Source organism: Haliaeetus leucocephalus, unplaced genomic scaffold (assembly GCF_000737465.1).
Source record: "Haliaeetus leucocephalus isolate CR32 unplaced genomic scaffold, Haliaeetus_leucocephalus-4.0 Scaffold101, whole genome shotgun sequence".
Classification (NCBI taxonomy): Eukaryota; Metazoa; Chordata; class Aves; order Accipitriformes; family Accipitridae; genus Haliaeetus; species Haliaeetus leucocephalus.
Window position 1 is genome coordinate 975,591 of NW_010972537.1, and position 24,578 is coordinate 1,000,168.

General features: G+C 40.9%; 1 protein-coding gene across 1 annotated transcript; it reads right to left on the reverse strand.

The window, feature by feature from the left end:
* Nucleotides 1–9,328: 9,328 nt before the first annotated feature.
* On the reverse strand, nucleotides 9,329–24,578 carry LOC104842835 (BPI fold-containing family C protein-like). The gene is made up of 12 exons (XM_010585456.1): nucleotides 24,569–24,578; nucleotides 24,374–24,499; nucleotides 21,937–22,048; nucleotides 19,683–19,811; nucleotides 16,648–16,803; nucleotides 15,860–15,923; nucleotides 15,398–15,440; nucleotides 14,042–14,133; nucleotides 12,278–12,379; nucleotides 11,225–11,294; nucleotides 10,213–10,278; nucleotides 9,329–9,474 (listed from the first exon to the last, which is right to left on the reverse strand). The coding sequence occupies exons 1-12, from the start codon at nucleotides 24,576–24,578 to the stop codon at nucleotides 9,329–9,331; spliced, it is 1,116 nt and encodes a 371-aa protein (XP_010583758.1).

Genomic DNA, 24,578 nt, shown 5'->3' on the forward strand with positions numbered 1-24,578 from the left:
AAAACAAAGTACTGGAAGGAAATGCGTCTTTGGCATAGGCATAGTTCTCATAACTTAAATTCTCAAAATTTAGCCAGATTTAGCTACATCTATCTCTTCCTAACAAAGCCACTCCACAACAAAGAGTAATCACAATGTATTTGTTACCATACCTCTCCTCCCAAGGCCGAAGAGAAGACCCTTGCTGTGCCAGACCACGGGGCTGAGGATTCTGCAGGGAAACCCCTCTGCAGCCACGACCCCGTCTTTTAAAGGAAAGAGCTGTGAGCTTGAAGAGAGCCAATTACTGCCATCTTCAGCAGTATCACGCAGGGAGTGGCCTCTCCGGTAATCAAGTCCCAAATTATTTTGGGTGTCCTGGGTTAAATCTATCACTCTAATTTCATTTAGGCACTAAGCAGAGGGCAATATAAACTGTTGGGTGGGGGAGCTCAGGCGATGGGATGCTGAGCTCAGGGTGACGTGCTGCCTTTGTGGCACACCGTTTCGGCACTGATTTTTCGGATGGACCTGAGAGGAAACCCCAGTGGAGGACCTCTTCCAGTAGTTCCACAGGACTGATACTCATAGTCAGGTCTATATTGTGAAAGAAATAAATGAATATGCCATTGCTAGGAAGAACAGATGGAAAACAACTGTCTAGGCCCATCTGTTCCGAAATTGCTCAGGATACAGAAAACCATAAAACATATAGTATCTGTATTATAGCATATATATACACTATAGTGTATATATGTGGTGCAAATATATAGTATCAAGTCCTTGCAGTCAATATTTTCTATTTCTTCTGCTTGCTTATGCAATTAACTTTAGCTAACCAGTACTACTTGGCTTGTCAAAGAGGTGATTTAATCAATTAGCTTGCATGTAAACCAAGGAAATTCCCTCAGGCATGGAGCACTTTGCTGGACAATCTGAGTCACTTCATTGTGCAATCCATGAATAGAAAAGGGTAGAGACATTTGTCAGTCAGTCAACAAATACTCATACTTTACACAGATTTAACATTCACCACAGGGAGTCACATGCATAATAATTTCATTATTTATATCTCTGGCAACTGAGGATGAATAAAAAATCACACCCTCAGTTACATAAACCTCTCCTTTAAATTTTTTTGCACAAGCTCTGCAGTTCCTTCAAAGCAAGGGAAAAGCACCACTGTTTCCATCCATATAGATCTCCAAGATTTACAAACAACTGAATTGTCTGAAAAGTATCTCAGCTTAACCTCATCATATCCTTTTAACATTTTATGGTTCTTCTAATGGAGTACCACCCAGCTTAGATAAAACTTTCAGCAAAAGTTAACAAAGATAGACCAAGGCTTTCAGAACAGTTTCATCATTTCTTTCCACAAGTACAGCAGTAAAAGCTAAATATCTGCTTGCAGACACATTCAGATAACACATTCAAATATGCTAGAAATAGTTTCTACACCCAAACTTTTCACCTTTCAAGGTGTTACAAAGAACCTCTAAAAGGAATGATTTTTTTTTCATTTTCTCTGTTGAGCCACCAAGAATTTGCTTCAATTTATATGCTGAAGGGGATATAGATTGCAATCCTTTTTACCCAATATACAAGAAACCAAATGAGCTTATCAGTATGGCAATCAATGGAGACTTGGTACTGCATCTCTGCAGATCACTTTGGCTTTGCATGATTCCAGTTGTTGCCTCTGGCTCAGTGCTCCAGCGGTCCCCTTTCCGCACATCCCCAATTCTCTGCCTCCCCAATTGTCCCTTTCTCCATGCGCTCTAGTCTGCGGCACACTGAGGGACATGCATCGCTTCCATGGTTCTGTCAATCGGGAAACAATACCAGATGCAAAATGGTATACTGACCAGTAGGTTAAGTATAGGATGATACAGGGGAACTGTTTGCGTATACAGCATCCTCTTTAGTCCTAGGAGAAACAATTTCTTTGTGAAGAACAGCCAGAGGACTAGAGCTTAAGGGGCAGTGTTGTGCTAAGCCTCGGCTCTGGTCTGAAAAGGCCCACCTGGCCATGACACTCGTCCGTCGGTCCTGGAGCATGTGTCCCATTGGAAGAGAGAAGAGATGGGCACCAGGGCTTTAGTTCTCTTTTTCCCCATCTCATGAATTTTTCCTCAAATAGGCAGAAGAAAGTGCCTGAAGTGTTATCAATGAGGGACACCAAACTACTTAAAAATCTCAATTTCTTTTGAGTTCTTTTTCTGTTCTTTTTCTAGTCACTCTTCACCTACCACAGAACACAATGAACTGGAAGCCCTGTTGTGATTTACTGCTGTTGGGTTTCAGGATGCTTTTTTTAGTAAAAAACTGTAGCAGCCAGCTAGATAAATAAACTGATTCAGCTAAAAATCAAATGCAAGCCACATTTCTGTCCCACGTTGGAACTGAACTTTCTGTAGTGTGACATTTATAGACTAGTTTTCCTTTCCATACACTTTTACTATCTCCTGGTTGAATGTCTCTGGTGACACTGACATAAGACAAAAGAAATCTTCCAGCTCCATTTTACAAATACAAGCGGTACAGAATTATTTGGAGATTGATACCCTTGAAATGCTGCAGCTACTCGCAAACAAGGAAGAACTGCTGGATGATGTAAAGGCCAAGGGCAGCCTTGGCTGCAGTGAGCGTGAGACTGTGGAGTTTCAGATCCTGGGAGGAGCGAGCAAGACAAAGAACAGAATTACAACCACAGACTTGAGATGAGCAGATTTCAAGGACCTGCTTGGCAGGATCTGTGGGAAATTGCCCTGGAGAGCAGAGGCCCAGAAAAGCTGGCTAATCTTCAAGGGCAGCTGCCTCAGAGCATAAGAACGGTCCATTACAATGTTCAGACAGTTGAGCAACTGTGGCAGAAGGCCAGCATGGATGAACATGGAGCTCCTGAGTGAACTCAAACACAAAAAGGAAGCATACAGAAGATGGAAACTGAGACCAGCTACTTGGAAGGAACACAAAGATATTGCTTGCACATGTAGGAATGAAGTCAGGAAAGCCAAAGTTCAGTTGGAGCTGAAATTAGTTTGGGAGGTGAAGGGCAACAGGAAAGGTTTCTGTAAGTACGTCGATAGTAGAAGGAACGCTAAGGAGAATGTGGGCTTATTGCTCAGTGGGCCGGGGCACGAGTGACAAGAGACACAGAAAAGGCCGTTTTCACTAGCAAGACTTGTTCTCTGGCCTCCCAGGTCGCTGAGCTCCTAGAAGAGTCTGTGGGCAGCACCCACAGTGGAGGAAGACAGACTTCAGGATCACTTAACCCAGCTGGACATACACAAATCCATGGGACCAAGCAGGATGCATCTGGAGGTGCTGAAGGTTCTGCCCGGCTGATCTCATTGTGAAGCTGCTGTCTATCTGTCACCTTCAAAAAGTCGTGGCACTTGAGAGAGGTTCCTCATGACTGGAAGAAGGCAGATATCACACCTGTCTTCAAGAAGGTCAAGGAGGAGGATCCAGAGAAGTCAGTCTCACCTCAGTCCCTGGGAAGGTTATGGAGCAAAATGTCTTAGAAGCCATTTCTAAAGCACATGAAGAATAAGAAGGTGACTGGGAGCAGCCAGCATGGGTTTTCCAAGGGCAGACCATTCCAGACCAACCTCATTGCTTTCAGTGATGAGCTGACTGGGACTGTGGACAAGGGGAGGGCAGTGGATGTTCTATACCTTGATTTCGGCAAGGCCTTTGACACAGTCTCCCTTAGTCTCATCACCAAGTTGGTGACATGGGCTGGAGAAGGTAGGAGGAAAATTGGCTGGACTGCCAGAATCAAAGAGCTGTGACCAGCAAAATCCAGCTGTTGACCAGTAACTAGTTGAGGTCCCACAGGAAACAGTACTGTGACCAATACTGTCTAATGTCAGCTGGATGATGGGACAGGGTGCACTCTCGGCAAGTTTGTGAATTACACCAAATTGGGGGGAGCAGTCAACATGCTGGAGGGCAGGGCTTCTATTCAGAGAACCCTGGACAAGCCAGAGAAGTGAGCTGACAGGAACCACATAAAGTTAACAAAAGCAAGTGTGAAGTCTTGCATCTGGGAAGAAATAACTCCCTGCAGCAGTACAAGCTGGTGGCTGTTTAGAAAGCAGCTCTGCAGAAAAGGATCTGGGAGTCCTGGTGGACAAGTCGTCGAACATAAGTCTGCAGGTCCAGGTAAGTGATCCTTCCCCTCTATTTGACACTTGCATTTGGAGTACTGTGTCCAGTTTGGGCTCCCCAGTACAAGAAGGATGTCGACATCTTGGATCAAGTCCAGCAGGTGCCACCAAGGTGGCTGGAGAACATGACCTACAAGGAGAGTCTGAGAGATCAGGCCTCTTCAGCCTGGAGAAGAGAGGGCTTGAAAGAGCTTTTTGTTGTCTACAACTTTTTGATCAGAGAATACAGAGAAAATGGAGCCAGACTCTTCTTGGAAGTGTGCGGTGATAGGACAAAAGGCAACAGAACAGGTTGGAACATAGGAAATACTGATTAGATATTAGGAAAAAAAAATTATTCTGAAGGTAGTTAAATAGTGGAACAGGTTGCCCAAAGAGGTTGGTGGAATGTCCATCCTTGGAGGGGTTCAAGACTCGACTGGACACAGCCCTCAGCTACCTGATCTAATTAGTCCTGTTTTGAGCCAGTGTCTGGACTAGATGATATGTTTCTATAATTCTATGGTAATTCATTGGATTTTATAAACTTGTTCCCACTCTTGGTATCCAGTTACAAAGGGACAAATTGTGAAATTCTTGCGAAGAATAAGGTCTCACTCCACACACAAAGTTTTGCTAACACTAATAGAGATAAATTGAATAATGCAAGAACTGGTTCCTAAAATTAATGAAATGTGGTGTCTATAAGTAGTGAAAAGAACCAGTCACCTCTTCTCATCAGGCTGCAACAAGTTTTCTAAAGCATCAGTAACACTCAGCTACACTCACTGTACTAAAAACCAACAGATTTAGTTTGTGAAAAGTGATTAAGAAGTTTTACTAGAACATTCAAAACAGTGAAGAAGAGCCATGCTTCTAGTGTTACAGCATCTACTCCCTACAAGCCAGCAGAAGGGAGACTACATTTTTCTCTTATTGTTGTTTGAAAGTAAAGGGACATTAGGAGTGACTGTCAAGGTCCTCATCTCCCCCTTCCTCACGTTTGTAGTGAACATTAGTGGAAATCACCAGATGACCCTGAGGAAAGAAGAACATATAAAATTACCTTAAATTTCAGACGGACATATTCAGGATCAGTATTTTGGGACAAGATCCCATGGTAAGCCCCTCAGTAGGGCAGGAGACAAGAGTGGCTTTATGCCTCCTGAACTTTTGTTAGCTTTAGGGGAGGAATGGGCTCTGATGTAAGTTAATAAAACCCTCCAGAAGGCTGAGTTACACCACTGAGACACTCAGGTTGCCTATGAGCCTTAGTAGAGAACGGTCATAGTAGTGAGGACTCACGCACTCAATGCTCCTAAGCCCTGCTGGCATACCCCATGCTGGCATACCCCGAAGGGCTGGTGGACCCTTTATAACCCACAACTGCTAGGGGTGGAGGGGTAGAGGGCTCATTTTTGATCCAGAGTGTGGATTTTGTATCTAGTGTACAGTTAAAGCTTTACTATTAGCAACATTTAGATCTACCCAACATAGGAACACACACAAATGTGTCAGGCCTGAAAAAGAAGCAATATTCTTTAACAAGAAATCAGACTTCTTACCTGATTCATTCTTATTACAGGTCTAGTCAGGGTAGTATGGGCCAAGTTAAGAAGAGGAAATCCTTTTCCTAGTTTATCTTTGGAAAGGACAAATATAAATACATTTGAATGTAATAATAAAATGCACTTCAGAAGTATCTTTCTCAAGGAACTTGATTTGTTTTGCAATTTCCCTTTAATCAGCTGTCCTTGTGCCTCTCAAGGGAGCTATTAATCATATGTGCTAAAAAGCAAAAAATCCTGTGAAAAAGTTGCATACAAACCTCTTAACAGTCTCTCAGCTCTCTGACACTGGGATTTGACTGCCTTTGCTCCTCTCCAGATATCTGCCCCACAAGATCCGAGTTCTGCTGTTTCCCACTATGACTTATTCTCCGTCTTCCTTTCATTTTCTTCTCTACCTGATCCTCTAATCCTGTCTGTCCCTCTTATTCTCATCTATGACTACCTTCCTGGATCAAGCCTCAGCTCTATTCCTATTTGCTTTTCCAGATATCTGACTTTTGCATCCCTCCTTTTCATTCTCTTTCCTTTCTCCTCATCAATAGCTCACTTCCTTCCTCAGCAGTCTCCTCACCTCCGTTTACCTCACAGGCACCTTCTGTCCTCTTCCACTTGCTTCTTTCCACCTTCACCTCTTTCTTCATCATCCCTCACTCTCTGCATCCCACTGAACCGATTTTCTACTTTGTCCTGCCTGTGGCAGCAGGTGAAGCACAAAGGCAGAGGGAGGTGATAAAGTTAGAGATGTCACCCCGAAGCCCCAAGAAGTAAGTGTGCTACTGCACTTCCCCAGTCTGGGCCATTCTCCGGTCATGGCTTGACTCTGCGTCAGGACAAGACTCAAGCTTATGCGTCAGTTCTGCTGCCACGCTGCAGCCAGTGAAAAGGAAACCCAAGCCCGCTGTTTGGAAGGGAGCCAAGACTTGCTCTGTCCCAGCCCCTGATCCAGGTGACTGAGGGACCAGCACTGAAGTCCAGCACAGAGCAGACCTGTCCAGGTGTAGCCAAACAGTCAGAGAACCTCCCATAACCCAGTCTTTAAAGGTGGGCACTCCCTTTTATGGTTTCAGTCTTGCTTTCCCACCAACTGTGCTCAGGAACTGGCCACAATCCTTACCATTGATTACTGGGATCACTGCACTCCGTAAAGCATAAGACAGAAAATTCTCCACCAGTGAAATCTGCTGTGAGGGGGCAAACACATTTGGTGATTATTGCCTGATGCCTATGGGATTGCAGCTTGACAGGGGAGATGGAGGGTTAGAACCGGAGTGACATGCAAAAAGATTGGAACAGAGCTTAGCAGAGAAAATCTCAGGTAAAAAAGATCTTTTTTTGGTTTAAGATGCAGCTGAACAATGTAAAATATACTGGCAAAGAGGTGTCGCATTTTTCTTGCAGTAAGTTAAATTGAAGGGTTTTTTTTTCTGTATGTTAAGTGTCTGGGTTGAACCTTAACTTTAGGAATGAAATCTGTTCAAGCCCATTTCAGCTGCCAGGACTTACTTCTCAGAAGTGAACTGTTCTCTGGGTGGCAAGAACTGCCCTGTCCTCATGCTCTGTCTTATGCCAATGCAGTTAGTGTCCTCCTCCCTTCACTTAAAGATGTAGGTTGGGCTAAGCTGTGGCAGAGTCACACTGACCATTTCTTAGTCTACAGTGAATGATCAAAGCAGTGGCATGGTGTTCCTTTTATCCCCTATTTTGACTCCCATTTTTATGGTATTTGGTTTAAGTGATTCAAGATAATTCCTGAAACTAAGCTTAAGCCTGACTTTGTATTCACTCCAACTGGTGCACCTACTCAATCCAGCTGTGAATTCAGGCTGGCTGTCAGGAACAGCTAGAAGAGGTGCTAGCCCCATGCCTGCCTTTGTGCTGCTGGATACAGAAGTGAGCAGAATCAACTATGATGGCTTGCTAGGTCATGCAGACCCAGGCAAACATTTCTCTTTGTTTCAATTAATGTTACACAGTAATAACTCCATAACATTTGGAGCCTCTAATGAGAAAAATAAAAAAACCCAAACCAAACAACACTCCAAGAGGTATTTCCTCTTACTGGAAAGAAAAAGAAAAGCAGAGAATATACTCTTTCAAAACAGAAAGAGCAGTGGCAGATGATATCCCCAGGACAGACTAAGAATTGTCCAGCAACAAGTTCAGATGAATTTCTTTTCTCTCTGAAGGGCTCAGCTACCTTTCCCAGGCACTGAAACGGTCAGCTTACCTCAGAGAAGCCAAGAATGGAGTGCAGCAGGGAGAACTGGAACCTGAGGAAAAGATGTAAAAGAAGAGGATTCACTAGAAAGGATGAAGGCACAAGCTATGCACACTGCGTGAAGATTCATTTGTGGAATTTCATACCGATTTCATGCTGATTCGCACATTTAATTTTGCCAAAGACTCCTTGATTCCCAATGGCTTTTAATTAAAACTGGCACAACTACAAATAAGTTCTAGAATCACTGGGATCTTTCTGATACCAATCTCCTCCTACAGTCAAGTGTAGTCCTGGGCTTTGACTATAAGACTTGGGAAATCAAATTTTTCTGGAACTGCCATTTCCTGCAATGGCTGAACTACACATTCCTCAAATGTTCATTATGACTTGAATAAACTCATATCCATTCTTAACCATTATTATTTTCTAACTTTTCCCACTGATGCCTGTAATGCATTCTCAGATCACTGTAAACATAATCTTGGGGAAAAACAACATTTTTAAGAACAGAAGAACACATTCTTGTGTCAAAAGCTCTAAGTGAGTGGCACCATTACTTCTTAAACTTATACTGACAGGCTCTGACCACTCCAAGTCCTCTTTTCCTGTTAAAAAGGTCCAGTGACCAAAACTAAGAAAAGGCTGCTTACATTTTCCTTTAACAAAAATGTAATAGGTTAAAAAATATGATATATTCTGGAATTCTGCCCCAACTTGGAGTACAGAACCAACAAGAAGAAACACCAATGTGGGCTACTTGCCTGAAAGTCTGTGCTTCAACCCAGCTGGTGCATTTAGGGAGAAGGGGGCTGTAAACAAAGCCCAGCTTGAAGTGTGAATAAAATTTGTTGTAAGGCAGCTGAGAACACCCATAACTGTAGGTAACCACAAAACCAGCAAGGTCTAAGCAAAATCTAAAAAGCTCTGAGCTTTGCTTCGAACTACAGACAACTTTCTAGTCTCATTTGTTTGATGGCATGGTGTCTGCTGCAGTCTGTATTATGTAGTCTCACTTTTCCCTTCCCCTCATGGGAAGGCATACAGAGAGCTAGTTACAGTGGTCCAGTGCAGTGTTTGCACTCTGGTAGTTCTGTTTATGATGCTCAGACATGGCATGGCAGTGATATTTAGAGGGTTTCAAATAAAGTACTGAACTTCATTCTCCAACATCAGCACAGACTGAAACAGAGGCCTTTAAAATAACCAATAAATTGAACATTGTCATCTGGAAAGGTATTTAACCTACAGAAAGGGATAATACCACGTTGCACAAGAGACATGGTTGTTCCACAATATTATTATATTTCATCTGCAAGATTTAGATCAACCAGTCAAAAGTATCTTAGAGCCCCTGTGAGAAAGAAGGTAATTAATTTTTTCTCATGGTGAAACAAGCACTATCAGGCGGACACAATGAAGTTCTGCTGTGTCCTAATGTTGGGATCGTTAATGTTGCTTTCTAAATTTCCTCTGGTTACCTCTTCAGAAGTAATGAGATAATCAACTTCCGTTTGGTTATTGTCAAATTGCCTCTGGTACTGGCTGTCTGCAGGGAAAAAACCAGAACAGTCTTCTGTGACCGTATACACAGATAGATACTGTCTTAGATACAGGCACAAATGCAATTGCTTTTGTGTTTGGAAACACAATGTCTAAACTTTTTATTTGGTCAATACATGTAGATAGTGAAATAATTTGTGAATTTGCTGCTTTCTGCCAGCAACCGAGATTGTGTGAGCAAAGTGATAATACTGGCTTGATTGCCTCCTTATCATTAGGATCATTTAAGTCCTTGCATGGCTGACATAATGAACTCACTTTCAATTTAATGAAAAGATGTCTGGGGACACACTGAACTATTTTATAACAAACAAGTTAGGAAGAGTGGGCATCAGATAATCATGTATTTATATATTACAATTTATTCTTGAATAATCAGTCAACTCCCACAAGGAAAAAAGGGCTTTCATAAGTAGCTCTCTGCACCTGCTTATTAAATTGTACAGTATGTGATGCATGTTTCCTCCCTGTGAAATGCATCAAACATTACGCATATTTGTGGCAGACCAGTATATGCTATTTTATGCTGATCTCTATGATTTTCAAAGGATCTGGAAGATTACTGTGTGATTTGTTCAGCCCTAGCACTGAATGTTATCTTCTACCTCATGTTACTTACTAGATTCCCTCTAAAGATGTACTGGGTGGTTGAATTTGGCAGAACAGCAAACACTTCTACACAGCCAGTGATCTGTAAGATGCATCTGTCTGCGTTTAAACTGACCGCAGGTGGTGATGTAGCCATCAGCTTCAGCAGCACTGGGCATGCTGTTACATAACTTAGAGCAATCTGTGGAATTTCAGAGGAAAAAAAGTTGACTGCACAGTTTAGTTTTTCTTAAGCTATAGTTTCTGTGGCTGCATCATAATTAGGTGCTATATACCAATCCTGTTGTTAATTAACCTATATTAAAAATACTTCACTTTAATTACACCAACTGAAATGACAAAATTAGCATTGCATATACTCTTCAGTTTCAGAGACAAATGATGAAGCTTTAGACGCACTGATATGGAACATATATGGAGAAATATTTAAGGGTTGTTCCTGAAAACTGTATTTCAAGAAGAGAGAATTGGCACCGCATGTTAAAGAAATGAGGGACATAAGTGATTAATGCCAAAAAAAATAATAAGCCTGACAATATAAAAAATATGGAAAAGAGGCAGCCTTCCAAAAAGCCAATCTTCTGAAAAATAGAGAAACTCCTAGAGGACAAAACTTTAGTTTGCAATGCCATAGATGCTAAATCTCATAATTTTATAGTAAATGTTGCCATATCAGAGATTTTTAAAACATCTCATAGTATCTTAATTTCTTGCATCACATTTATAAATTTAGCTCCTCATGACTATTACTTCTTATTGTATATAATCTCCAGCAGCCATAAATCAGGTATATTTTCATAGAGAAGTCAGGCTACCAGTAGCAAAGATGCCATCACCTCAAATAGAAATAAAATGAAACTGATGTCACCAACGCTGTCTGCCACTTAGTCTTTATAACTGTTTCAGAGACTGAGAGCAAATCTAGCACTTAGCAGGGAAACGAATGACTAACGAGTAATTTGATACAGTTAGGAAGAACATGGAGTTATGATGGGTGGACATATATGCCCACTAATCATAAACCAGCTCAGTTTCCTTGTCTCCTCCAAAGTTTTGCAAATGAGCTAGTACACAGATAGTACCTGTAAGAAACATTTAGCTACTGCTCACTCTTAAAAAGCCCATACAAGTAAAAGTACCCACCTCAGGAACAAAATCTTTGAATAAGGCGGTATTTAGGTTAAAAGTAGTAGCAAGCTGTAAACAAATGAAATAAATTAGATATTATATCAGTTTGAAAATGGGAATTTTTTTTTCCCTTGGTGAAAAAAACCATATTCTGTTTACTTTAGTTCTAGATAATCTCTGTTTTGATTTATTATTCCCTTGCCCCAGAATGATTCCTAGGGAAGCCACAGTGCTCTGTGGAACAGAAGAGAGACAGATTTCTCATGGACATGTTTCAGAAGCACGTACCAGCGAACAAGCATTATTCTTTGAAAGAACAGACCTGGCATCCTGCTTACTTCCTGCCTTTGGGACTTTCTTAGATGAAATATACTGAATCTGTCGGAGGCAGGACTCAAAAATCTCATTTGCCCTTTTGCTGCTGACCACTGTGATGATGTTTGTCGGCACCATTTGTGTCACCAATTTTTATAAAGATGCTCTTAGCACTCTTTCAGTTAGCAAAACTTCTTGGAAACTCTGACTACTAATGTCAGTGTGGAAACCACTTCTGAGAGAAGTCTTGTATGTTCTTCACCCACAGCTGAAAGCTTCGTGTCCTTGTACCTGCTTCTTTCCTTGTTCTGCTGCTCTGTTAAGTCTGAGGGTTTACTCCAGCTCTCAATACAGCCGATAGATACATTTGTTGTGGGCCTCTCTGCAGCAGACTGTGGCTTCACTATACTTTTTCCTGTCTTGTCCATTCCTCTCCTATGTGGAATCCATGCAGAAAAAAGCTTTCTTTGGTTCTTTCTGCAACCCCTTGCACACTGACTCTGTGACTTTCGTACCTGTCATTCCTTGCCTAGAGCTTCCAAGAAGTTCAGACTTGGGTCTGAGGGAGACTTGGACTATTTTAAATGATGACATATAGAATGAATGTCATGGATCCCTCCTACAAGTGGTGGAAGTGTGACCCAAATCTGTGTGAAATGACAAACATAATGTGTCTCCTTTGCTGACCATCCATACTGCTGATATTTGTAAATCTATTACATGCAAATTATACTTACCTCTTTGGAGATGGTGATGTTAAAGACCCCTGCTCTGTAGTAAGCCAGTGAAGCAGACTTAATAAAATAACTTGAGACTCCCAGGTAGAGCATGGAATCACCCTGGTTTGGGAAATCAAATGGAGCTGGCACAAAGGGAGGTTCTGTGTGACTTCCTACTGGATAGACTGTGCCCTGCAAAGAGTCATTATCAAGTATTTCTAGATGTAAATATTTGTATCTGTCAGAATGCATTAGTAGTGGTTGAACAGAAAGAATTCTTCCTAACATGAAGAAAAGCTTGACATTAAAGAAAACCTGAAGTAAGCAAATAAGTCTGTGATATGCCCTGAAAATCAACAAATTCAGGCTCTTCTGGAAAAATACAGGAATCACAGAGAAAATCTGGCCTCCATCCTTTCAAAGTTTGAATTTGAGCATTCAAGCGAGTAATCTGAACTGCAGCTATGAGACACAAAAAAATCCTCTGGACCACAGCTTGCTTTCTCTTGTGGCAAAGACACATTTGTTAATTTAATTCTAAGGGTGACATGTCAAGAAAACCTTCAGGCAAACCCCAAAAGCATTGGAAGTTGCTTAGGACAGGGACACAAAGGAGCCTTTTATACTACCTAACTCTTAGCCCTAGTCCAGCTGCCAGTCCTCCAAGACCTAGTTTGAGTGCTGCACAGGTGTGGGACCTTGGTTCAGTTATACTAAGAAATTAGTTCTTAAAATGTGAGAAGGTATGTGAGCCAAGGCCATGTAAGACAAGAAAAGTAAGAACAGAGAGTAAGTAGTGTAATTACTGACACTGTAATGGTTAGTAGCTGAAAGATTCAACAGGAAAAATACTGACATGGAAAGGTATAAAAGCCTAAGAAAAAAAGTTGAGAGTTGGAAGATGGCAACTCATAACCATCCAGAATCAGCCTGTTCCAAGGAGCACTGAAGACCAGTAACTTCCTTAACTGATTAATAACTGACTTACAAAGATTCATCCAGTATACCATTGCGGCGTCAGCATGTCAAAGCTTAGCCTGTAAGTTCTAGTTAGCTATAGTAGCTGACAAATAATTGCTTAGTACTTTTAAGCTATGTATATCCTGCTTGCGGAGCGTTTTTTTGTGGATGGTAGAAGTTGCTTGAACAAAATAACCAAGAGGGAGAGTTTCAACCATAGCTCTAGCACACTTTTCTTAACTGAAGTCAGTTCTGAGAGCCATGAGGATGCTCTGAATTGCAAGGACTGTTGAAGCTGCTGGAAAAGCTGGGCGTTGCTGAGATATCTCTTGCTGACAAAGGTGAAAAATAGATAAGAAAGGAACTGCTGCGTGCTGCTCAAGGACTGTCTGTAAGAAGTCTTTTGTTGGGGTGTGACCTGTACATATACAAGATGCTGAGTCATCTCAAAACAAATGCTGTGGATTGCAATCACATTGGTACATATCAACGGTAACAGGCGAAGACCAAGCAGCAGTGGAAGAGCTGTGTACCTAAAGAATACTTTTATGCTGTTTATAAAGCACCTCTGAAGGGTTTCAACTCTGAAATAATTTAATTCTAAACAATAGCTTTGGTTAATTAACGAATGCAGTTAATTTATTAAATAAACAGTCATATCTGGTTTCCAAAATAGCTCTTGACCAAAATGTCCAAATGTCTTAGTGCTTTTATAATTAAATATTGGAGAGGCTGAGTAAGACTGTAGTGAAAGAAAATGAATCAACACAAAAGGGAATCAGAAAAGTCTTAGAACGCACACTAATATTAAAGACAAATTACCTTCAAATCCAAGTTAATGTGTGATTTGAAGACTGCTGGAGAACTAACTAGGGAATAGTCTATTTGTGCAAAGGCATCAATCTGGCTTAAGACTAGAAGAATGATGGACAAAAACAAAACAGCCGTTATTACAAAAACACATCACAAACGGTTATTGTTTAGTTAAAGGCAAAGGCATTATAGAAATGATGAATCTGAAGAAGAAGAATGATGGGAGATGGAAGAAGAAAATTAAAAAAACTTGTTATAAGGGAAAAAGTGAGAGTATTCCCTCTGGGGAATAGGGAAAGTCATCAATTCCTCCTGGTTGAGGCCTTGTTCTCCTGTTGTTCACAACTGAATACACTCCTCAGAAATCTCTCCCATGCAGTGAAAGAAGGAGTATCTGGGGCAAAGTCCCCTTTTTTGTTATGTGTTTGCACAAGAGAACTAAATTCTCCTATATGATTAGTGAAATCCTGGTAAATACTAATAAATACTTTGGAAGATGACATTAGCACATTTTTATGCATATCAGCGTTGAAGACAAGGGATGTTTGTTCACAACAATAGAGGGCACTTTATCAGACAGTATGATTGAAGAATTTTTCTGACAGGTGCTCACATGCAACTTCAGTCTGATTGTTATTTTTGATTGGACTGTAAGGTCTGTTCATACTGTACAAAAATAAGAGGGGTTTAAAGAGAATTGGTGAATTCACACAGAGATTATGAGCTCCTCAATATGACAGCACAGCTTGGAGTGCCCTTGTGCCTGAAGTGTTTAGGTATGTGCTGCATAAGAAAATGTTCCTGATGACCATGATTTTTAGTAATATTTGCCACTGCTTGGCACATGGCAGGTCTAGGCCACTTTAGGAAAACTACAAGTCTACTTACTCTGCTTCTGAATAGCAGAGCAGATAGTAGAAATATCCACAATGCAAAGTGCAGAGTGGGAACAAACTCTCTGACCTGAATTATATGACTTGAGTGAATTAAACGAATTTGACTTGGTGTAAACTACAAATATTATTAGTCTTGGAAAAAAACAACAACAAAAAAAAAGAAAAAAAAAGAAAAGCTGTAGGATTTATTATAGAAATGAAAATCTTATGTGTGTATATATATATATATGCTTTTTGGACACAGATATCTATTGTCTTCATGTCTCTGCAAGAGTGACACAGGAATTGTTATCGGTGTGAAGAGAAGCATGCTTAGTGTGTAGTGTGACATTGCTTTCCTGCAGTATCTTGTTATCTCACTGAACTCAAGTTCAGAACAAGATGTGCTAAGTTTACGAGACCTTACAGGTATGTTTGCTAGCTCTTTAGTGGATTACTGGTAACTCAGGTTTTCTCATGTCCGCAGTACCAAGAGCATAAAGGATCAGCATGAAAACGTTCATGTCAAAAATCTAAGGAAATAACACAGGTCAGCTACAACAGACTGAAAGATTACAGGTGACCTGCTATGGACACCAAAGAAATCTGAATGTATATAAGGTGCATGCAAGAGATTTCTAGGGTAGACTCTGTAATAGGTAAATGCATAGAACAATGGCTGTATTTTTCTTCCTTGTACTTCCTTGTACTGTGAACACAGGAAAGGTTTGGCATCTAATAAAAAAGGCTACAATTTGAGCACTATGAAAATTACTTAACAAAAAGCTGTTATCAACAACTCACCCTTATGCTTTTTTAGCTGTGCATCCATCAGTTGGACTTTGTATTTGATGTTTAGGCATAGCTATATGAAAAGAGAGACAAGTCAGTAATGTAAGGGCTGTATTTGAACTCCTCCCTTCACTAGCTGAAACTGGATTTGCAAACTTACATTTTTATCCAATTTGGTGTGAATGGGCTTCTCCAGATAACCAGACAGAAAGCTGTAGATCCAGCTAAAGGAAAAGAAATGAACACAATGACTTTTTACCATGGATTGAAATCCTTGAAATATAAAACCTGGCAGCCTGGGATGTCAATGTCATTTATATTAATGAGATGCGATCACAGTGATATTGGTAGACTGCAGTTGACTTTTTTGTTAATTTGTGAGTCTCAGACAAATGCTAGGGGTTCTCAGTCTCATAAGAGCTATTTAGAAGGCAATCTGCAAAGTAGTCAAAGTTCATATTAATGTGTTGATAAACAATACTCAATTAGCCACATTTTGTCTTCCAGTAAGACAAAAAAATTTTCTAGGAAATCAGAATGAGGAGAACTACAAGCATTGTTTCATATTCTCTTTTGACAGTTTTATTCTGAAATTGTAAGTCAGCTTGTCAAAAGGCATAATCAGTCTGGACCACCTTCATATCTGCAAACCTCCATTTGCAGTCTTGTCATATTTAATATGCCCAAATGGCATTTTTTTCATACGCAGTATGTGTGGTCAGCTCATTTGTTGGCACATGCACAAAGAAGTGTAGATTAACTGTACTTCACACACTCAGCAAAGGAGCCTGGTTTTGAAAACAGACCTTTAAAAATCTATTTTCATAGCCTTCAATAGTTAGTTATATACTGTAACTGGATCCCTAAAAGTCAAAATTTGAAAAGTGGCCCTTATGCTACAAACCCTGCTACCTCCCACAGAGTAATTAGAAAATCTACTGTACATACCTAGATCCTCCATTTAACTTGACTTTTAAACTATTAATGCTCAGCTGGCAATTGTGTAGCAATATGGACAAGCGGCCTGTGCTATCCCTTGACACTTTGAAGATAACTGCAATGAACAGTCCTGAGATGGACACAGTAATTCCTCCTTGGTCTTTGCTGCTTGGAGAAAAAAAACCAACTCGGTCAAGGAAACATCTGCTTTAAGGGAACAATTTAAGAAACTACATGTAAATCAAGTTTGAAAGGACTTTTTCCTTTTATCATCTAGAATGAAGAATGGGTTTTCTAGGGATTAAAGTAGATTAGGGACATGCATGGTATTCAAAAAAAGATTATATGCATGAGTTTCCAGGACATGAATTTTCCAGTGTTGTGCAGGATTTGACAAGTTTGCAAAAACGTGACAATTTCACAGCAACACAAGACATTCCAGTCCTTCATGACAGATACCCTGAAGGCTTCTGGGACTGCAGCAGCAGAAGCCAGTTAGCTAATAAATATATAACCCAGTGGTTCTCAACTTTGCAATTGTTCTACTTTCCTCTTTCCTGTAACAATTTTCAATAATCCTTTAAAATGTATGCATTCCTCCATTCTTTGTCCTGCCCCAAACCCATTCATTCTGTCTCCTTTCTGTAAAAATCCCTTCTAAGACCCCAACAAAAATATCCTTATACCTAAATTCCAGCAAATGTAGGTATTAGGACTATGGTTAGGAGTTGTAGAAGCTGTAGACCAACCAAGCAGCATGCAGAGAGCTGAATGGATGTTAGAACAGCCTTATAAAAACCTCATTTACCATAACAGAATTTGCACCGAAAGCATCAGTTTTCACCCCTTCATCCTGATTAACCAGGTTTTCTTTTCCCAGGCATTACTACAGTGGCTGCACCACACCACAGAGAAGGAGCCCAGCCCAATAGGAAGCTCAAACCATGACTGTCTCAGCTTTCCTCTTTATTTTTCAGGCTAAGCAAAAATCGTGGGGAAGGAGGTTGTAATCCTGAAAGATTAATCATAATCCAGCCCCAAACTATAGACTATACCTGGCCAAACCAGTGAACAGTATTGCCAGTCACAACATCCCTCCTACCACCACTGCCATTTTCAACCCCACCTTTCAGTCCGTATATGTGCATTAAGTGGCTATCTGGACGAAGCACCACTCTTCAGACCCTCATTTTCTAGACCCTAACCAAACCCCCATCCCATAAGCCATTAGGAAAAACACTTCCCCAAGGAGGATTGTGCAGCACTGTGACAGATTACTTGGCGAGGTTGTGGCATCACCATCCTTGGCCGAACACCACCAACAGACAGCTGACCTGATCTAGTCCAGTGACTGCTCTGTTTTGAGCAGGAGGCTGGACAAAATGACTTAAAGAGATCCTTCCAACCTAGCCTTACCCAGACTTCAGTGACAGGGACCATCGCAAAAGGATCTCAGCCCTCCTCCTCCTTTTTTAGGGCTGCTTGGGAGATGGGGAGAATCCCAGCTACTTAGGTCCTCTGTTCCTGCACCCTTATATCTGCTCTTCTTCAGGAGGAATCCTGATTCTCTGAGCAGGGTCTCAGCTACAGGCTTCCAGGAACAAAGGGCCTGCCAGGAGATTTTGTGACTGGCAGAGTGCTCTGGGACATGGTGGAGAGGAGGGCTGAAAATGCAGGGATAACACTATTACAACTAAAAAGTTGTGACAAGACCCTGGGAACAGCCCAGGAGGGGTGGGGTTGCCAATGGTCTCCCTTGGAAAGCTCATTTTCAGCTGCCCCTCTTAGTCTGCTATGCTGAAAGCAACATGTAGGACTAGGGAACAGAGGGGATGAAGAATAGGGCATATTCTGGATATGTCTAAACCTACAGCCATTCACAAAACATCATACTGAACAGAGCAGCAGAGATTGTTCCTTCTGGCCCTCAAAAAGGCATGAAAAACCCTTCACCCCCTAAACTCAACCAAAGCTGGCTTTCACCACCTCCACCACGATCTGCTCCGCCAAATCCTGCATACCAGCTCCCTGCCTCTCTTGCCATCTGTGAAGTCTTTGGGGTTTTATACATCCGGGGTCTCTCCAGATTTTGCCCAGGTCCTTATCCTTCAGCAAGAGGGAGAGGAGGCTTCGTGTTTGGGAAGAGCTGTTTTGCCCTGCTGAACACAGTATCCTTTTCCTCACAATACTGGTATGGCAGAGGGGACAACAGACAGGTTGGGGGCACAGTGACAGCAGTTTCCAGCCACCAGTACTGAGACTGAATGGGAAACTTGCAGCCTGGTGATCCATTTTGCTGTACTATCTGGGTTGCAAACAGAGCAACGCCTGCTGCTGTTACCAGTTACTCCATTAACCCCAATTGTAGAGATTAGCACCTTGCAAACTTTTCTGATATCCCAGAAGTTTTAGCCCTACCCCTGCCCCCAAGAAAATCTAGACTATTATATTAAAATTCTATAGCAAAAATGCTGAGGAAAAACCAGTATGCAATCATGCCGTTAAAGACAATCTCATAATGCACAGGCTCATGAAGCTAAGTCAGTTTTCCACAGCGACCCAAATTCTGGAATTTCCAAAGTTCTGAATGTTTGGCATTGTAACAGTGCCCTTCCTTTAATAGAAGCACTTTGGAAGACAATATACACTGTACCAGCAAAGAGATAATTAGGTATAGAGTCAACCTTCCAGTTATACTGCACAAAGAAAGTAACGAATGTGGCCATTGCAAACTCTGTGGTCTTGAATATTCATGTAATACCATGTAATATACAGTCTGGACAAACTGAGCATGCTAACAAATGTCTGACCTCATACTCCCCAAAGAGACAATCTGTGGGGTAGAATAATTAAAAAAAAAAGAAAAAAAAATTAGTTGGCAGGGGGTGTTGCCTTCTTAGGAAGTTTATTCAAATAGATTGTTGTTAAATGATAAGTGTATCTGACCTGAAAAATAATAATTACCAACTAGATTTCTGAATTTCATTTGCAACCCTTCTCCCAGAACTGTCCCGCGCACCTGCATCACACTGTACAATACTTACAGCAGCCACGTGTTCATTCTCCAGTCTGCACTGATCGTAGCAGAAGCATGTGCCACTGACAGACTAACGCCAGTGCCAGGAATAAAGGAAGCAGAAGTTTCTGGGAAATCTACAGCGTTAATTCTGAGCCTACAGAATACAGAAAGGGGGATATTAGACTGCACGTCAGAAGGGTTAGATGGACTCCCGGTCACTGAAAACCCTTCTGCTATAAAAAGCAAAGACTATGCTTCGGTAAAAGAATTTTTCAGAAATGACTGACCCTTGTATATTTTAGGAAAGAAAGACACTTGTACCATTACACTTAGTAGCATCCTTGGAAAAAGAAACCTTGATATCTGGCCAGGGAAAAAAGGATGCCTGGCCAAAAGAAAAACCTCCCCTTGGGAGAAAAACAAACTTCTTAAAGTGAAATGTCCTTGCTGGGGGAAAGTAAGTCTGTATATTATCCCAGTGGCTACATCTATAAATAAATCCAGGTTGTCTGAATGCTAGCATTTGCTGAAGAACATCGAAGTTTCTCTTTCCCCGTTCTGTATCCTCTCCCTTGCCTCAGCAAAGGGCTCTGGAGAGGATGCATTTTTCTAACCAAAATCTTACTTGAAGATTTCCCTGCCAAAACAAATGTTTCTGATACTCAAGGATATTGTCTTGTAAATGGGTGTGTTGAATTGAGCTGAACATTGTAAAGATATCAGCTGTAATCTTATCATGTAGTATACATTCCTCATTGTTTCCTGATATCTGGCAGAGATCTCTGAAACAACTGCCTTTAATCTACTTTCCCCAGGGCAGAAGGCACCAGCTACTTTTAGTTAAAATTACCATAATTCTCCAACATCTTGGGCAGCAGTAAGGCTGCCTCAAGTAATCTTGTTTGCAGTGAGCTAAAATCAGACTATCCACTGGGAAGATGGCCAATTTCAAGAACTATGGTTAGGAGAATGAATCGGGGCTTTGAAGATCATATAATAATTTAGGTTGGAATGAGACCCCAGTAGATTTTCTGGTTCAATCCGCTACTCAAAGCTGGGCCAACTCAGGGGCCCTGCCCACTTGCATCTTGCACACCTCCAAGGACGGTGATTCCCCAACCTCTTTGGGCTGTTGTTCTGGTGTTCCCTAGCATTTTTTCCTAACTTCTAATCAGAACTTTTCTTGATGTAACTTATGTCTGTTGCCCATCATCATTTCACTGTGTACCTCCAGGAAGAACCTGGTTGCATATTCTCTATAATCACCACTCAGCAGCCAGTGGAAGACGTGCAATAAGACACACATGCCTCTCCACCCCCATAGTCTGTTCTTCTCCAGCCTGTCCAAACACAGCTCTCTCAGATGAGCAGGGATTAAGGTCACAAGGATCGTATAATACAATGAAGCCTGATGGAAAGCAGGCTATTAGGAAAATATTAGGTATAGATAAAGGATGCAGGCCCTATCCAGCAGAAAGTACATGAAGTCTCCCAGATTGGTATTTCTTGCCCTGGGTAATTTGTTAAGAAAAGGAAGTAAAATGCTACCGAGCAGCAGAGTTTGGCTTGATAGTAATATTAAAAGACCAGAAGTTTCTGTTTTTCTGTTTATAGCCTATTGGAAGATGGGATTGAAGGCTGTAGAAAAACCTGCTTTAATATTAGTCTCCTTATTTGGAGAAATTGTAGGAAACCCTAGAAGACTGTTTTTTTCTACTGGCTGCTCTTGGTACAATGATTTTCCTCAGCAGGAAATAGGTGTCAAGCCCTATCCAATCAAAATGCTGATTTACCACTGTAAATCCATCCAAAAAGATTCTGTAAAAGTCATCTTCCTGCCATGTTAGTCCAGATACGCCATTCCTCTGCACACATTTTCATTTTATCCCTTTGTCGGCTTTTTCTCATCAAACACAAGTTATTTTCACTGCTACAGGTCCTTCATAGTAGCAGACTGTTAATAACACCAATTCTGCCCTCTTTCCCACCCATTTCCCCTGCTGTATCATAGCCATGCTTACACCTGTCTTGCCCCAAACTCTGATTCAAACCAACTAAAAAACCAGCCAACATGGTCCTTCAGAAGCTTTCTAAAGCTCATCTCTGAGTGTGGTAGAAGGAAGTACTTATAAAACCTATCAGTGTTTGGGCCGTGGGAACAGAGTTAGATGAACCATTAACATTTTACACTGAAAAAACCAATGACTCCATTACTATTGCTATGCGGTAATAAATTGCTGTTTCATCCTCAAACTTTAAAATGTATTTCCTTTACTTACCTTGAAATGACATAGTTGACCTTAACAACCGAGAAACTCTCCTGCCCACTCCAGCTTGGGAAGGTCTCTTTCAATAGTGCTTGCTTCAGGAGCTCCATCCCAATCCTGCTGCCTACAAGGGGACAGAGGAAAGCACATGCCTTGCAGATCGGATTCAGGCACCCAAAGGTCCTGATATACTGCTAAATAATTTAATCATCACTTTTAACATAGTTCTTGAAACACTGATTCTATGATCCTTACCTAGACCTCCTTCCAACTACTTATATGCCCATTTGTAACTTCTATTAGCCTCACGAACAAATTATTTAACCCAAGATCAAGATCACCTATTAGGATCATTTCGTCCGTGAGTTGTATTTTATATTCTAGAACTCTTGTCAGGTTTCTGAAACTGTTATACTTTCTTCACTTCACTCACAATGTGCACAGCCTTGGGAAACACTTGGTCATCACCTTTACCTCAGATTGTCTCATACTTGTTGGATGAAAAAGCCAGTTAAGAAGTAGCAAGATGACTTCTGTATGTAGTGTTTACTTATGGAAGAAGTGTGATATATGCACCTGAAGTGCTGGTATGTCACATGCAGAACTATTTGGATTGTTGTTTGTGTACAGGAAGTTGTCTGTGGTTTAAAGACAATCCTTTAAAATGTTTTCTTTCCATTCCTTTCAGAGTACATATGTTTTACCACTGCACCTTATCCATTACAGCACGCTGCAGACCTCTGATGTATTTCCTTAGCTTCTCTCCTTGCTTTAAGGAATCCCTACTTTCTTGAATGCTTCAACTGATAATACACACAGACCCTATCATCAACAAACATAACATCTTTAAACCCCAGATTCCTTGTGTCTTCCTTCTGTTTGCTTATCTTTGATGAAGACACTGCTAAAACTTTACTACTGAATGATGTCCCACTTTCAGATATTTTTAGCATAAGTTTCTTTAGCTTTCGGCCTCGCAGTTACCGAATACAAAACATCTATTTTTTTCTCCCCCAGACTTCAGTGTATTAAAAAAGTAAAGCATTGAAATCAACGATAACTCAACACTGGAATACCTTTTAATAAAATGCATCTTTTATGAAGGAGAGGTAAATTATGATTCCCTGGGAATTCCTGCCTCCAAAGCAAAATATGGGCTCTGACTGTAATAACTTAAAGCTCTCTTACAACTGTCAGTAAAGGCAGCCAGTGATCCGCGGTGGAATTTCTCTCAAGGTTCTTGCAGAAGGGAAGGAACATGCAGGCAGGATCTATTGCCTCAGCCTTCATATCTTATATTAAGGGAAAAGACATGACAGGCACCGTGCTCTTCAAATACGAGAAATACCTTTGGGAGGCACACTGTTAAATGTCTGTTCTTACTACTAATGCAGGGGTGTGCAAACTTAGCCTGTTCATTCAGCACTTGAAGGCCATGCTGAATGTCACAAAAAGAAATCACTGAGAAATAGCAGGCTGAATTCTCATTTCTAAAGGCATGAGAGACCCCTAGGGAGCAATTTCTCCTGTGTGTCACAAAAAGATATGGAGATCAGTTCTGTTTTGGGTGACTGATGTTTGCCCTGCACTTCTCAACTCCTCAAAAGCCTTTAAAACAATGCTCATACAGAGAAGTAAGTGGACCTGATCCTTGCTTTCATCTCAAAGGCATAAACCCTGAGCCTCTACTTTTCATCTCACAAGTCCATTGTTTACCTGTCAGCATGTTCAGTACATAAATGACGATTAATCCTTAGCATGACCCAGCCTTTGCTGAATTTGTGCCTTGTTAACCTTTATTATTATTATTAATTCTGTAAACAATTGAAATCATACTGCGTGCCCTCCACACCCGTGGAGTAAGACTTAGCTAAGAGACAGTGAAAGTTAGCATGAATAGAAAGAGTAAGGAAAATACATTGTGGAAATTGCTGATATTCTGTTAAAGGGCAGAATTATGGCAGACAGTTACTAGATTTTTTTGAAAGAATGGCACATGCAGATGCTATCCCACGTCAAATGGAAGAATAAGAGTAAAGTGTGCAGCTACCAAAATTGTAACCTTTTTTCCAATTATGTCTTACTATCTTCAATTAAATATTGCACTTTCAATCAGGTTTTTGACACTTTTAAAAGAGGACCAATTATATGGCCATCTCATTTTGGTTCTAAGAAAGTAGATCAATACGAGGAATGTAGTAGAAACACTTGTTAGACTGTAGGAGAATGCAGTCACCAAAGCAAGGATAAATTCACACCTGGGGTGCACAGAAAGGAAGGAAATAATTGAGAGAAGAGACAAAGGGTGTTCCTGGTGTGAGATGACAAAAGGAGTTTATTCTATTTCAATATTTAAGGAGCTTGTTTCTACATTGCACCTTTATTAAGGAACTATATTCTGTGCATAGAGTATTTATCATGAATTAACTTCTGGCGACATTAGACATACCATAGTCCAGCCCCTTCTGAGTAATCCTCACTTTAAGACCAGGATTAGCCTCAAGCCGCAAGGACAGACAACACAGCAGGAAAGAATACCATGTCTTTAGCATCTTCTCACCTTTGCCACAGGGACCTGTTAACAACATTTATGATGCAAACATGATCATAAATGATGCATACCATGAGTTGCAAAAAATCTTACCTGTATCCAT

What these genes read in the sequence shown, in the direction of transcription:
- LOC104842835 (XM_010585456.1), bottom strand. An exon ending in ACATCACCATCTCCAAAGAG is followed by an intron (nt 11,295 to 12,277) that starts GTAAGTATAATT and finishes ATTTGTTTACAG; the next exon opens with CTTGCTACTACTTTTAACCT. An exon ending in TGAGGTGGGTACTTTTACTT is followed by an intron (nt 10,279 to 11,224) that starts GTATGGGCTTTT and finishes GAAATTCCACAG; the next exon opens with ATTGCTCTAAGTTATGTAAC.